This window comes from Malurus melanocephalus, unplaced genomic scaffold (assembly GCF_030028575.1).
Source record: "Malurus melanocephalus ecotype Western Australia unplaced genomic scaffold, MMel_1.1 scaffold_512, whole genome shotgun sequence".
NCBI classification, from domain to species: domain Eukaryota; kingdom Metazoa; phylum Chordata; class Aves; order Passeriformes; family Maluridae; genus Malurus; species Malurus melanocephalus.
In genome coordinates, this window is record NW_026623744.1 from 363,004 (window position 1) to 379,027 (window position 16,024).

Below are 16,024 nucleotides of genomic sequence, written 5' to 3' on the forward strand. Positions count from 1 at the left end.
ACTTGCAATTTATCTGCATTTATCTGTTGTCTCAACATGCTATTGCAGGAGCAATAGCATGATAATATTGCATGATATTGCAACATGCAAACATCAACTGAGAGGAACGATGCTAACACTTAATGGAAAACAGACTTTGGTATTGTGAATGATTTACAAGAATATTAGACAAATATCACAAACCTGACATGTTTGCTGCAGGATGTCTCTCCACCTTCTCAACGCACTTCCTGGAGACAAATGGGCTTTCTATCTGCTGGCAGTGCTCTGGAACAGCTGGCTCAGTGCACTTCCCACCCCCGCTGGTCTTACCAGAAAGAGAAACACCTAACAACTTGTGCATCCTCCCAAACACAGCAGGGATTCTGCTCTACAACACAAACACAATTATGATTTTTARAAATGAAATACCTTTAAATTTAATTTAAAGTCACATTGCTAACAGTTTGGAACTGGGAAGGGCCTTGTCTSAAAACAACTGCTCCCCTTCAGTTCTTGGAAGCAATAACATGCTGACAATGGGAAAATGGGAATCTGTGCTTCTGGATTTAATCAAATTTTGCAGGCAAAGATCCAGGAACAAAAACATGACCAGAGCTGCAACTGCTGAGACTTCGGATATGCAGAGACTATGCCAGGTCCCTGTTGTTATCCTCTCTTGCACAGAGACAACAAAGGTCAWCAACCCCAAATTAGCAGGCGATGTGTATTTCAAAGCTACTGTAGCTGTGCAGCMGTAAGGAAAACAGCCACTGGATGGCAGAACACCCCGCGGCAGAATCAGTCCTGACCCGCTTTTCCCCCACGGTAGATTTTGTGTGTGTGAAATGCTGTTTTGCTTTTTCAGCAGCTCTTTTACATTTTAAGCTGGAGAAATTTCCCCGTGTCATTGCACTGAGAGACTCAATTCTGTWAGTTTTGCTGTACTGTTGATACCACCCATAGAGAGCCAGCTGCAAAAAGTCACAGCAGCCCATGCMTGGGGCCCTTCATGTTCACAATTAKGACTGAGTAAGGAAGGTTGAAACAGASTAAAGCACATCTGGCAGGAAGAAAAATAGAATAAATGTGGCTCAAAACAAGCGACATTAAAAAAATTCAAAACACCACCAAATATGATTCACCAACCATTAATCTCCAAATGGTCTGATACTATTCCCTTATTGCTGGGGAAGGAACATGAAGGATGTACTGGTTTGCTTCTTCTACAGACACTCCCACTGTGAACAACTTTATTCCCTGCCCGTATTCTCTATACAAACCTCCTTTGCCATACCCAGACGGTTTCACCTGAATTCCCTGAAACTATCTTTATACTCAGCTATCTCTTCAACCTCAATATAAAGCAACATGACAGCCTGCTACTGAAATATTTTGTGTATCTGGTAAGTGTAGGACATCCACCTATAGTACAGCAAGAGCCACAATGATCCATTCAATACCAGTATCCATGACTGATTAGCAAGCAGCTCTTCATTGATCACACAGAGGGACAATTTGTTTTACCCAGAAGGCAGATTGCAGGGCACTGGACCAGATCTAGTACCAGCTACTCTTCTTTCCTGTGTCTGGCAGGAAGGAAGAATTGCCTCTGGCAGTTAAATAGTTCAGGGCAAACATCTGAGGGATAATCTGGTCCTCTATATGGCCTTTATGGCTCAGGCCTGCTGCTKTGTCTTGTTAGAGCTTGTCTTCATTTCTAGGAGAAAGGTATGAAAAATATGCTGCAAGATTTTTATTATGGTAACAGTAATCTATAATCCTGATTTCTGTAACCATGTGCACACACACCCATAACACACCCAAATCCCTTTGAAAACTTCATCACTCTCTTGRTCTGAATCAGCTAAAGAGTGGCTGAACAGGCATGGAATTAATAAAATAAAACCTGATTTAAAGGACAGAAATTAGTCAAATTTCTTCTTTCCTGCTTTGGAACAAGAAACCTTTCCAGTTCCTGGAAATTGAATGTTTGTGGAAGGCTGAGGGCTGCAGGAGTCCCAGGTCAGCCACATCCTCACTGTGAGTTTTTTCACACTCTTGAACATTTCTCCTCATTGCTAATTAGCTTAATAAGGAGTGGGTAAGGAGTGAGTGATCGTAGTTATGTTTTCAGGGGAGAAACTAGGCAGATACAAGGTTCCCAGAGCAATTAGCCCTTTTAAGCTGTGAGATGTTACCCAGCCTGTGTCAGTTAGACACGATGCTCCGCATGCTGGGAGACGGTCTCTTGTCCCGAGGCTGCATTTCTCATGGACAAATGCAGGGACTTGTAGATGGTTGAGACGTGAGGAATTGGCAAAACATGGATGAGAGCTGCAGCACAGAAGGGGCAGGCTGCACCTGAGCTGTAGCACAGACAACACGTGTCACTGGRAACTGAAGAGCTTTTAGAGGAGAATTTCCACTAGAGGCAGGGGAAGGCTGACAAATAGGATGGAGTATCCACTGAGTGGAATATCCATGAGTTTCAACTTATGTGATTGGCAAGGTGGACAAGACTGRCATTCAGTTTATCTCTTAAAAAAAAGAAAGGAGGGAAAWAAMCACTGTGGTCACAGTACCTGAGAAAGACAGAAAGAATACAAGTGGCAAGGATTTGGCACTTTGCAGTATTAAGCAATGAAGCAAAGGCAAACTTAAGTGCCAGSAGAACCCAAATGCCTGGACCAAATGACAATCCTGAGACAGCAGGTGTCTCAGAGGCTTGGTGGAGGCTAGAAAACCATGAGATWCAGCACTGCCAGCCTCACAGGAACGACTGAGTAGGATGTAGAAGTGGAGGAGTGATGCTGTATGTGAAGGATAAAAATGTTACAGCATAGWAATATTATAGGGAAAGAGAAGCACCCTAAAAACCCGTGGGTGGAAATCCCAGTTGCTGCTGATAAAAATGCTGTAGTAGGACTGTACTATTCTTTGTGAATCCTGTGAGAATGGTCAGTGAGGCCAGAGGAGCAGTAAATGCAGGATGGTGGCATGAGAGGGAGACTGGACACTGGCTGGATCAGTGCCTCATTGGAATAAGGTGCAGAAGCAGAATTTTTGGTTGCAATAAGTCCCTGCTTCTGGGTCAAGCTGGTTGAGGAATCAACAGAAACAAATGCTAGAGAGTGGCACGAGGGTTTGTGGGGTGTTAGTGGTAAAATTCTCTGAAGTTGCAATCCTACAACATGATCTCTTTTAACACTGAAATGGGAAAAAGCAGGCCATGTGCAGCCARTGTGGGAGTATTCAGTTTCAACGAAGGCAATTAAATAAACTGAGGCAATCATTAGAAACAGTTACCCCAGCCACAGCACCGGCTCCACAGGGATCCTTGGGACCACAGGCTGGTGCCCATCCTGGAAAATGCAAGAGGCTCTGTCCTGGGAATAGGTTGCTGGCTAGGAAATCCCAGCCCAGTTTTGCAATGAGTAACAAAGCAGAATAAACACAGTTATTCAGAGCTGCGTTGATGTGCATTTCCCTTTGTTTTCTGCATGTCTCAGAAAAAGAGAGATGGACATGTGGCTCAAACTGATCCAGCTGCAGCATTTGGAATCAGCCATGGGAACAAACAGTTCTCCCATGTGGCTGAGGGTTCTGACCCAACAGGGACTTGTTTTGATGATGTTTTTCTCCTGCTTCAGTTATTGCTGAAAGAGGCTGTTTAAYTGGTCCCTCTGCCTGGTTTCCATGAAAGCCAGTTATTGCAGCTCCAGGCTCCAGGCAGATCCCTGCCTGAGCCATGGAGGGATCAGCCCATACCACCTGCAGCTTAACAAGATGATGAGAGAGAAAGCCTCCACCTCTCACTTGCTCCTTATTGTAGGAAGCACATTTAAATAGATTTCCAAGTACTGACATCAGCTGTAAAACCAAATCATAGGACCCCAAGAGAGAAGGTTTTTCTCCCCTGGCTAATTTCTTTTCCGTTTGCTGACTGCTGGTTCTGATTCAACAACATTAGCGTGGAAAGGTCCTTAAACAACACCTATTGCATTTCCCCTCTCTTCAACATAGTGACTGCACAAAGAGCAGGTTTAGATTCGATGTTAGAAAGAAATTCTTTACTATGAGTGTGGTGAGGCACAGGAATAAGTTGTTTGGAGAAGTTGTGGATGCCCCATACTTGGAAGTGTTCAAGGCCAGGTTGGATGGAGCCCTGAGCAACCTGGTCTAGTGGAAGGTGTCCCTGCCCATGGCAGGGGAGTTGCAACTTGGTGATCTTTAAGGTCTGTTCCAACTCAAACCATTCTCTGATTATATATGAAGTACAGCTACTTTTATATGTTGATCTTGGATGTTTAAAATACCCAGGGAATGTTGCATTGCTTCATTATTGTAAAAGTTTTTTGAAGTATCCAACACAAATCTGCTGCCAAAATCACTGCTACTAGCCCTACCCTCCAGGGGAAGGATGCAGTCATTGCCTTTCATTTCTTTTGTATGCTAAAAAATCATAATTGTGTGCTTTTTCTCTTTTTGGGGGAAAAAAAAAAAAAGAAAATTCCTTGTTTCTACAGGCTATACTTTCCAACAGGGTTGTGATTATCCTGAGTGCATTTTTGTTGGTGCAACAGGCTCAAACACTGTTGCCAAGCCTCACTGACTCTGACAGCTCAAAAGCTGAGAGAAGAGTTACCCCAGGTGCTTCACACACAGTGCTGTGACAAAGATAACCCCCAGATGGGATTTTCCTTGATTTTGATTTCTCCTCTCCTTCTCCATTTGCATCAACTTCTTTGCTTCCCACTAGAATCCCCAGCCCTTCCTGTGGGATGGTCACCAGGATGCTACACCCCTGCTTGACCTCCTCAAGTGTTTTGCACCTGTGTTTGATTGATTTCAATGCTTTGGTTCCTGACTGGTTTTCGTCATTTCTAACCATCAGTGGAAGTGCTCATGTTCCCTCTCCGTGTAGCCCACAGTTTGATAGCTCACCTCCCTCTATTCATTTTCTGACTGCAAGTTTCAGAGAAACTGGTGTAGGACAGATGAGTGTAGCTCCACTTGAAAAGACTCACCAGTTGGGCCAGAAGGTGCTGATAATCAGTGCTTTTTCTACTTATTTTAAGGCCTTTTCCGTATGAGGGCATTTTGTATTTCTGCTGAAAGCCTTATTGACATCATGATATGGCACAACCATGGCTTCTCTCTGCCATTTACCCAGCTGGATAAAGATTTTAATTGGTCTGAGGTAGTTTTTGCCTGGCAAGTCAGGCTGCCAAAACCCTCCTGGACTGTTTCTTGCTGTTTTGTTGTCCTGTGGGATCTCTTGAAGGAATCATTCAGTCCTTAAGCATCTTCCTCAATATTGCAGTCAGTTTTCTCGGCCTTTGATTCCCTGGACCTTCTTTCCCCTCTGATTCGTCTGTTCTCTTTCCTTACCTGTGCTTCTGCTTTTTCTGATGTGTTACTTGGTGTTGCTTTGCAACATGTCTGTTGGGTTTGGTTTTTTTCAACAGGCCAYAGGTCAAAAGAGTGACTGCAGCTGCCCTACCTATATCAGGCAGAAGAGTAACCTCCAGTAACATGGACAAAGGTGACTGGAAAAACATCAGAGGGGAACAACAATCTGAACTCATTATTTGTCAGGAAAGMTTTCTCTCACATCTTAAGACAGTATCCTCCTGTTAAACTTTCCTTAATTATTTACTCCTACCTACCAGTTCATCAAGTTCCAGCTCATTTTCTGCAGAGATTTTCTGTATTCATTGCAAAGTRCTGATACCCTAAAACAATATTTKGAACAAAATATGGAATTTCCATGACTGGGAATTTTAAAAAGACTTGAAAATAGAAATAATCCTTCGTGGTGATGCTGTCCAACCCAGCAGGCAGTCTGCAGACGTTGGATGTTGCTACYATAACATGAAGCAGCAGCTTCGTAGGTAATACTTGCACAAATTGGACTCCCCTGAGGAGCTCTGCAGGGTTGGCAGCACCAGTAGTGGTGACAAGGAGCCTGCTGGCCACGACTGAGGATGACATGAAGGCAACCAAAGAAAGCTCCACTCTTGTTCACCCTTGGAACTCAAACCCCAGCTTTGTACACATAGGCAGCAATGAGATTCCCTGCCCCGTTTGAAGTTTATACTGATCTACCAAAAATTCATTCATAGGCTTTATATAAGAGGTTTATGTAACATAGAGGTTTACATAACATAATGCAGCAAAGGCTTCATCCTATGAATTTTACATAAGCTATGCCAAGTAGACAACCATGTGATACATTTCATAGGTTTGCCCTACAAAATACTGATTTTAGTAAAATTATATTAATATAGTGCAGAATTCACTAAAGGCTAAATAATATATAGTTCAATACCCTGTTGCTCAACACTGAACTGTTTATGGTAGTCTTAAAAAAAAAAATCAGGGATATTTGAGACATCCTAGAGTTCCCTCTGGTCTCCAAAGGTGATAAAATTMGTTTGCTTGTAATGTGCCTTAATCATGCAGAGAACTTGCCATGATGGTAAGCAGATGAGTGACTGGCAAGAGAAGGGCACAGCATTAAAATTGCTCTGCTTGCAAAAGCTGTCTCTAAAGCAGCTCTCATGCTGCCTGTGTTGACCCTGCCTGGCAGCCCAACACTGCCCTTCACTGCCAGGCAGGGACTGCCAGGCACATCATTTCTGCATCAGCAATGGTGACAGCTGGAAAAAAAGTGCCCTGACACCTCCAAAATGGTAATTTGAAAGGCTAAACGTGAACATCCCTATTCCCATGTTCACAAGTTTGGGTCAGTGGCTGGGCTCAGGCCCAGCTCTTCTGACCTATCCAGTATGCAGCAGCATTTTCCTCTCTGTTCTCAAACTGAGTTTTAGACCCATTCCAAGAGCATTGAGTGAGATTATATGCTCAGTTGCAGATTGCTACCCACTGAGTCCCATGAAATTGAAAAAAATAAACACTGGGATTTAACACGTATCTTTATTTTCTCTCTTATTCTCATAATTATTCGCTAATTAATAAATTGGCACCGAGAGACCCATCAACTTTTCAAACAGACCTTATAGGCCCAGAGCTCATTCATTTCTGCTAGAACCTGGGATTTCTGGCAGAGGGAGAGATGCTGAAATGCTTTTAAATTTGGAGGAAACTCAGTATAACTGTGCCAAAGCTAAAGCAGGAAAGGTTGTGGGGTTTTTTACCAGAACTATTAATGTGGTACAGCTCCTGGGGTGGGTATGTAGAGGGCTGATTCCTGCTCCAAGGGTTGGTCTCTGCTGAAAAGGCATTTTGTATGCCTGCTGTGGCACTTGCAGCACTTTCCATATAGAGGCCCTGAAGAAGTGCCCAGTTGCACCATGGCCATGGATTCAGGAGACCAACCAATGCATGTTTAGCATTGTCCCCATCAAGGCTGRCTACAGGAGCACTCAGCTACTGCAGAGCCCAAAGACTCAGTCAAARGTCTCTTCATTGCCCCTTAGCCAGCAGCACCAAGGGAAGGAAAACTTCATCCCCCRCCTTGGCCATGGAGAGGGAAGGAGCTGGATGCAGATGGAAAGAGCCCAGCTGATGCCCAGGGACAGCTGCTTGTGTGCGTGTGCCTGGGGGATGCGCAAACCACAAAGYCCTGGGGTCCAGCTTTGAACAGGAAGAGTCACCTTCCTCACTCAAAATTTAAACATTGCTGGTCTGTTCCCCATCTGCCATTTCAAAGGTCCCCATCTTGTGGTATTTCATCCCTGGGGGTCTCCTGGAAGGCAGTGCTGGGCTTGCCCATCAGTGATGGGGGAGCTGGGATYTGATGGAGCGAGCAAGGTGTCATTGGCAATGCCACCAGCATCGGTCCTGCCCAGAGACCTGGGGAACTGCTCTGGGTACTGTGGTCACTGCTGGGCCAGTCTAAGAGGAGGGGAGGCTCGGTGGCAGGSTGGATTTATGAACTAGAACCCATTTCTCTTAAAGTACTGGGCTCGCCTTATCACGCTGTTGACATAGTTGTAGTCTCTGCTGCATGGGTCCGCCTCGTAGACCTGGAGGTTGCCCATTTTTGCATGATAGGTGCAGATTCCGCCTGGAAAGAGTTAAGGAGTTATTAAGGGCTTTTAAGTAAGGAAGAGAGATTTAAGAGCAAAAATCTGTAGCAAAAAGGGCCATGCATCTCACCAAACACACACAACTGCTTCACCATGTGCCGATTGTGCATTATTGGAAAAAGCCTGATTTTGTAAAATCTTTATTGCCATAGGGAAGGAGCCTGTAACTCTCTCCAAATGCAGGTGGAAATGTAACCCTGTTTTTAGAAAATTATGTAATCGGAGCAAAGGAAGGGCAGTATCAGAGCAAGGAAGGGAGAGTAAGAAATAACATAGGGTGACCAAATCAGCACACAGATASCACAGACTACAAGGAAGCCTGGATCACAAGCTTTCTGGACACAACRGGTTGCCACAATAATCCTTTTGTTTTGTGATGCCCCAGTTTTTGCATTCCTCAGTGACTTTTATTTAGTTGCTTTCTCTCTTATTTATCCCCATAGCAGCGATTTCTCATTGCCATTCTGCTGGTCTGATACTGATTCTGATAAATTTGAAAACTCTCATTCTGGTTCTTATTTTGGGGCTTCAGGGGCTTTTTTCGTTTGGTTGGTTGGGGTTTTTTGTTTGATTGGGTTTTTTAATTATTTTTTTTTGTAAGAGATGCTGTAAAATCTTCCTGACTTATGTTCTTTTTTCCTTAAAAGCAGCACCAACATGCACACAGCACCTCCTATCAGTCTGTCCCTTCTTAGTACGAAGCCAATGCCATACCTCTCAGCTGCCGGTCCCAGGACCAGGTAGGATGTCTTGCCCGTACTTCATTAATGGAAAGAACCAAGATATTTGAGCACTGATTTATATGTTCTTCACTATCCCACACCACGTAAGGTTGCAGTTGCTGCCTGCTGATCTAGGAAAGACAAGCAAGAAAATGAGTTTCCCTCTGAATGCAACCCCCTCTTTGTTGCACTCCCAGGCTGTGACCCATTGAAGTGACGACACTTAAGCACAACTGTTGATGTAGAGGGATTGCATTAAAGTGCTGTTTCAAGCACAGTCTTTTGCTAAGGTGGGGCCCTGGGATATGCACTRCATGGCCGTGCTGTTACTCATGCGTGTCACCCTGGTGTACCTGCATCAGGCCGTATCTCTGCCGTCCCTGGTCCCAGCCGTTGTTCAGGAGCAGGCCGACCCGGCTCTCCTGGGACATGATGGCACCGATGAGYGCTGGGTCCAAGCACAGGTTCCTGGCTACTCTCTTAATTGGGATCTCGTATCTCCTCAGGCGCACCAGGTCTGCCTCAGCAGTCCTCCGTATCATGGCATATCCTGCACAATGGGAAAAGGCAGACTTACACACACCCCTGTCCAAACCCCTTGCTTCCCCCTTGAGCAGGTGTGTCAAAGGAGTAACTCAAGTTTTTAAGGAATTATGGCTACATTGAGTTGTACACTGGGGTTTGAGCAAAAAGCATGGCCCTATCGACTCTGACCATGGCCAGGGAGCTGCTCTTTCAGTACCCAGGGATGATATGGGGAACAGGGAGGTTTCTTAGGAGGTGGAACCACATGTGCATGGTCCTCTTCTTCTGCTGCATTTCTGGAGTCAGAAAAGTTTCAAACTGGATTTGAAAAAATTGAGGGGTATGCTACTACTGACTGGCAAATATGTAGGAACAGCTATGTTCTATTTATAGAGAGCTGGGTCTTTTTTTAAGCAAATTTGGAACAGTTTTGAAACAAGCAAGTAGGTTCAGATCTATGCTTGAAAACCCGCAGTCAGGCRTCTGCCCTGGAAGAGTCTATATCCAGGAACATGGCAAAATCCCTGGAGTGAACGTGACAGAGTCAGCTGTGTGGAGACATGGGACAATAACACCAGTAAGAAAGAGAAATGTGAAGGAGTTACCAAAAATGAGTCATCCAGAGGTGGGTTGTCTACACACCCAGGACTTTCCCCCTGTAAAGTATGTCTGGCAGGTCAGCACTGGCCAACTCTGCCAACATGCCAGCACTCAGGACCTGGCTCTGTGCCTCTTACCCTTGGAGCATGCAAGCCCTGGGGTTTTGTGAGGTGGCTGATGCTAAAGTTCTGTCGGATGAAGAAGCTGTTTTAACTGCAAAGGGGTGGATCTATTTCCCTTTGCTTTGTGGCTAAAGATTGTGACTATGGGACCTGAAGTTTATCCTTCCACTTCCCACTGGCTCAGGAGGATTTGCAGCACCTGCTATTTTGGGAGAGGAAATGTTGCTTTCTCCCTTTTGGCTAATTGAATAGCTRCACCACATCTAATTTGGCAATAACAGAAGGTAAAGCATCTCTTTGTCAGGTACAAACAGGTTGACAAATCGAGCAACGAATGATACATACCACAGTCAGAGGTTCTTACGGGTGTACAGGAGATTGTAGGGGCTTGAAGAGCACTTATATCACCATAGCAACTGGAACTCACGGATGGAGCTGAAATATTAAACGGGGGTGTTTGAGCACACAAGATCTCAGAGCAGTATTGTACAAGTGCTGCAAGTTCACACAAGTCAAGCATGAGAGTTGTCCAGACTTGCAATCCACATCCCCTTGTGCTGGCCCTGCTTGTACAGCCACCACTGCTCTCCATCAGTAATGTTATCAAAGAAAGGAAGAGAACAGAAATTGSTTCTTTTCTAATTGAATATTGAAGCAAATGGCTCTAATGACCATTTAGATGAATATGCACCTGCCCTGCTAGGTCTAAAGGTTGGTGTGGGAGARGAGAACCACAGCCTCTGCATTTATTGCAGAGGGCTTTTCCCATTCAATGCCTCCCAGTGTTGGGAGCCACTCAGATGATGGCTGGGGTTATCTGAGCACCCTGGCTGGTATTGTCTCCTGTGTCCCTCCATAACTTGGTAAGGAATTAATTCAGGAGAATGCTTGCCTCTGTCAGGGAAGATTACCCTGTGTCCTCAGTAATTGAGGAACAAATAGCCTCCATCAAAGAGTTTGCCACTTTTGTGAGACCATTTCTAGGCAGGCAGGGAGGCTGGATAATGTTAGTTGGGAAAAACAAGAGGAGACATGTCTGAGATCTTGGTTTCAGTCCCATTCTTCAGATGTATTGGTTTAAAAGACAAACTTGGGCAGCAAGCAGCTTCATCCAGCAGCCCAGGACCTTCAGCCATACAGACCCTTACAGAGCCACATGGCAAGGGAGTCTCAGGATGGTCTCTGACCACACACTTCCTCTCCATGGTCCTGCTGCAAACAATTCCCAACGTGATTTTGACAGCAACCCAAACCCATCTCACCGACAAGGGCCGAAAGACCCAGCAAGAGCAGCGCRGGGATCATGGTGATGGCTCTCCTCWGCTGTCCCAGGAGACCTGGAAACACAGTGGTTTGCAAAACATGGAGAAATTACTGCTGGTATTCAACAACACAGTAGAAAAATTGGCATGCCAAAAGCTCCTGCCCTGAGGCACCAGACAGGGCTGGCATTGGCATTGGTTGGGCAGCAAAGGTATTTTCTCCCCATGGGGAGATTGGGATCAGGGAAGTTGGCAGCCTGGACCAGCAGGTTCCTTTTTAGCCCATCAGTTCTCATTGCTTGCTCACATGGCCCCTCCTGAAGGCCCACAGTCTTTACAATAAAAAGGTCCACTACCTTTACTTTTGTTTTATAGGTATTTGAAATCTAATGTGCTACAAAGCGCACATAGACGCTCCCTCTCTGTTCTAAAAGTACTTTTCCTTGGCTTTTGAAAAAAGTTCTCAAAAATCAAGCAATGTGACCCTTAATTCTCTGCTAAGAGCATGCAAGGCAACTCTGAGATTTATTTGGAAAAATAATACTTCTCTGTGTGATATTAGCAGATAATCACTTTACCAATAAATGAGGCTGTTGTRTCTATTAGTAAAATTCCAGAATATCAAGTGCAAAAAATTGACTATATTTGTCTTGCTGATGAACACATTTAAACTGAGCAGCTTTTATGGCTTACAAATGTTGGGGTTTTTTTCCCCCAAGAAGATTTTAAACACAAAACGCACCACGAGTCTTGTAGGCAATTGGCAATTAACACTAATCCTGTTAACAGCTGAAAATTCATGATCAGTTTTAATAATGTGACCTTTTCTCTAGCCTGCATTTTTACTGCAAACCAGACTGCACGGATGCAGAAACACAAATAATCCACCGGGATTTTTGGAAAGACTCCCTCGTCCTGACTGAGCTTATTCAGGCCAGCAAATGCCCATGGCCAGACCAGGGTACACTCAGTAGCTTCATTTGAGCTCTAACACTTACACTGAGTACTCACAGGCTCAGATGAATACAGCTTGACCCAGTACCTATGAATATAATGGCAAATCTATCTGGGTCCCTACTGAAAACTACAGGATGTAGCTCTTTCCACATGCAGGACATTTCACTCCCATCACAAAAACATCACAGGCCTTAGGAAGAAACAGCATAGCAATCACAATACTGTCAGAATGCTAAATCAAAACAAAATCAAGGCTTCTGCTTCTAAATAAATATCGTGTGAGTGAATGAGACTCACCTGTCTTCAGTTGTCCTTCCTCTGAGGCAGGTCACTTGATGACTTTCATATATATATGTAGGAAAAGGTATCCACCCTATAGGCATTGGAATGTTAATTCCTACCTAGTGTGATGACTGTTTTAAAGTACAATAAGTAATATATATTAAGAGCTTAGAACTCGAATGATTTCTTTCATCCAAAGATTTGCACAAGTGGTGGTTAGTCAGACTAAGGATAACTTTGTGAAAGGAAATAAATACTGGTTTTCCTCCATCAATAAGCCCATTGATGCACAATAAATGACTTGCAGAAACTATTGAAGTGAATCAGTGGCAGAGGCCAGGCAAAAATCAGATCCCTGCATAGTCCTCTCCTTGCTTTGCATCTGGACATGTTTCTGGAAGCATTTTTTTGGACTTGTTTCCTCAGTGAGTTCAGATAGGCAAGCTTTTAATTATCACATTTGCATATGAATTTTAACAAGGACAATTAAGGAAAATCGTGCCAATGCTTCATTGTTTACAGCAAACCTAATGCAGGATGGGCRCTTGAACTACTTCCAGTGCAGAGGCAGGGTCTGAGTTTCAAATTCAGGGATGCAGGATGTTGCAGCAGAAATTAGGAGGAAGGAAACTGGTCTCTCAGCAGCTGAAGTTAGTGGGGACACATAGAGAAGCTCCAAAAGTCTTGCACTTTGCAGCCAAGAGACTTTCCACATATCTAAAACATTTCAGTCACCTGGAGAAGGAAAGATAGTCTGGGAAGCCAGTGCTTTTTAATCCTGTTCCATTTACCACATTTTTTCTCTTCCTAAGACTCTGCCCAGCATGCATGGAGTCTAGSAAGACAAGATTTTCTTCTGGTAGCTTTCTTTTCATTATTTAATGCATCACAAATTCATCCATTCCAATTGCTCTTTKTGGCTGGAGATGTGGCAGGTAGGAAATGCTGTTGTGGCCACATACTAATTGCCATGTTAAAAAACAGGCATTGTTACAGGAGATAAGAATTTAGGGATAAGAATTTAGGTGAGTCTTAAATATAAAACTCAGAATGAAATCTTCCTAAAGATTACAACAAGGCTAGGCAATCATTTTTCATGTACAAACCTGATACCTCATTGTGGTATCTCAGTCTAGACTACCACTCTATCCTTTTATGGGGTTTAACATTTTAAATAGCAGAAGGTAAAATTTGATGTAATTTAAGGTACACATCTCTGTGGTGTTGTCATGGTTTAACACGTAGGAAATAGAAAYACCACATGTACCTGGTGCTTTGTGACTTTCAAAGAAAATAGTGACTGATGAAATGCTGGAGGGGAGGAAAGCCAGAAGAAATTATCTGGGAAAAGCTCATAGTACACAGCTTGATGGCAACAAACTCAGTAGATATATTCATTTATCCTCTATGGAACAAGACMGTTTGTATTAGAAAGAGATGTATTCTCTCAAATACATTACAGCAATTTAGTATTCCCATCCAGTTATGTTTTCTAAAAACAGTGACAAAAAACTAATGTTYCTCCTGTGTCCATGCTGATGACTTGGGACCTTTTTTTGAGAAGTAGCCTCTGACCTTGGGTAAGATTTATTTCCTAATGTGTTGTCCACTTGCTGATGGTCCTTAAGATAAGGTTTTGAATTTACATACTATTTGTGTCTGCTATGTGTTTTTCCTTTATTACCCATGTAATCACATTTTTCTACGTTTCACAGTAATCACATAAATTCTTAATGCCTCCTCTGCATTGCATTGTTCCTTACATACTCATTGAGTAGTGGATGTTATGTTTTAAATACAAGTATTTGTATTTGTGCTGTTATAAGTTCTTAGGTTCCTGGGACAGATTGCTTGTATTCACACGATTTCCACTCTAAGTCCAAATAAGAGGATATTTTCCAGCAGTGTTATGAAGTGGATCTTTTCTTCTAGAAACTTCTTTACACAAAATTTGATGACTGCCTTTTAGAGTAAAAGCCAAAGGCAGGCAGCCTCTATGGAAACTTGGATATGCTCATATACATAGAATAGAACAGGGCTCTTAGCCAGTGCATTTGTCCAGGGCACCACCATGTAATGAGAGCTGCAGGATGTTAGAAAATAGTCTCCTGCTCAAAGGTCTTCCTGGGGCTGTAAACCCAGAGTACTGAATTTAGGTGAGCCACTTAATGAGAGTGGGCTGCATCTGTCACTAGTACAGCACTATTTTTCATTTTTATGATAGATTCAATTTGGAAAATTACATCAGGAGTACAGTGCTAATACCTATTCTGCTTGTGCTGGGTTTGGTCAGCCAAGTGTGTGACTGGGAAAGGGAGGATGGAAAGTCAAGGTATCAAATGGTATCTGCATCTTCTTAAATTTAAGAAGCATTAAAGCTTCCTGGTATTCATGGGCGTCCTGGCATTAAACTGCACTCACCACAGACATGGTTTCTCTGCGATTTGTCAATGACACTGTCAGTTACATTCTGGCAAAGGGAGAGCAAAGTGGACAAAAAATGTTACCTGACACAACAGCATTTGCTACTTGTCTTACATAAAGGGACCACACCTGAGATCTTAAGCACACCAAGGTTGAGTACAAACAGTTCTTTTCTATTTACAGATTTTCATTTTGTATTTTTTTCCCCCTCATGCCAAGTGAAGTTTTTTCATTTTGCTTAATGGAGAAGCGATCAAAATGGGGCAGGTATCATTTTGAAAAGCATTACTTGCTGCACATGTTATTCTCCTTCAGGTCGCAGGTTATAGCATCATATGTCACTGGGTGGTGAGAATACCATCTAAAATTACTTGGAATGATACCCACATTAATTATTGTCTCCACTGTGAGTTTCAACTCATTTCATAACATCGACAGGCAGATGAATTTCTCAGGTTGTTCCTTTTGTCTTGGATGTAATTATAGGTAACATCAGGTATTCCCRGACTTTGCAACTGCTTTATGGGGAAGCTGCCCATCACTGCTGACGTATGTTGGATACCTACCACTAACTGATCAGTTAAAGATGCATCTGTAGCATCATCTCAGACAAATCCTCTAGGGTTGTTCTTCCCAGCTTTTAAAGGGACACACCCAGTTTAATAATTAATATACTTTTCTTTTTTATTTATTTAGTATACCTGGAAGTAATCATAGAATCATTTAGGTTGGAAAACACCTGTAAGATCATTGACTCCAACCATTGACCCAGTACTGCCAATTCCACCACTAAATTACATCCCGAAGAACCACATCTACACGTCAAAAGTCTTCAATCTTGTAAGACATGTAATGCTCTCAGTTTTCACTGTATTCAGAAGTGAACAACTGCTGACGGTCCCAATCTCTTCCTTTATCTTGCCTTACTGAAGAATGCAGATGGACATTGAAATATCACACTCTGCATCTCTCTGGCCTTCACATAAACTTACTAAGGCCAGAAATGTTTATGAGGGAGGAAGAGAACTACTTTCCTTCTGTTCTCTAAAATGAGATTTTAAATTTTACTATAGGAAACGTGTTCTAGCAAAAAG

General features: G+C 43.2%; 1 protein-coding gene across 1 annotated transcript; it reads right to left on the reverse strand.

Moving 5' to 3' along the window:
* Window positions 1-6,908: 6,908 nt before the first annotated feature.
* Window positions 6,909-11,401, reverse strand: LOC130582658 (lysozyme g-like). The gene is made up of 5 exons (XM_057381506.1): window positions 11,268-11,401; window positions 10,351-10,440; window positions 9,112-9,308; window positions 8,751-8,889; window positions 6,909-8,014 (listed from the first exon to the last, which is right to left on the reverse strand). Exons 1-5 carry the CDS (start codon window positions 11,308-11,310, stop codon window positions 7,884-7,886), a joined length of 600 nt encoding a protein of 199 aa, XP_057237489.1. The 5' UTR covers window positions 11,311-11,401; the 3' UTR covers window positions 6,909-7,883.
* Between the last annotated feature and the right edge of the window lie 4,623 nt (window positions 11,402-16,024).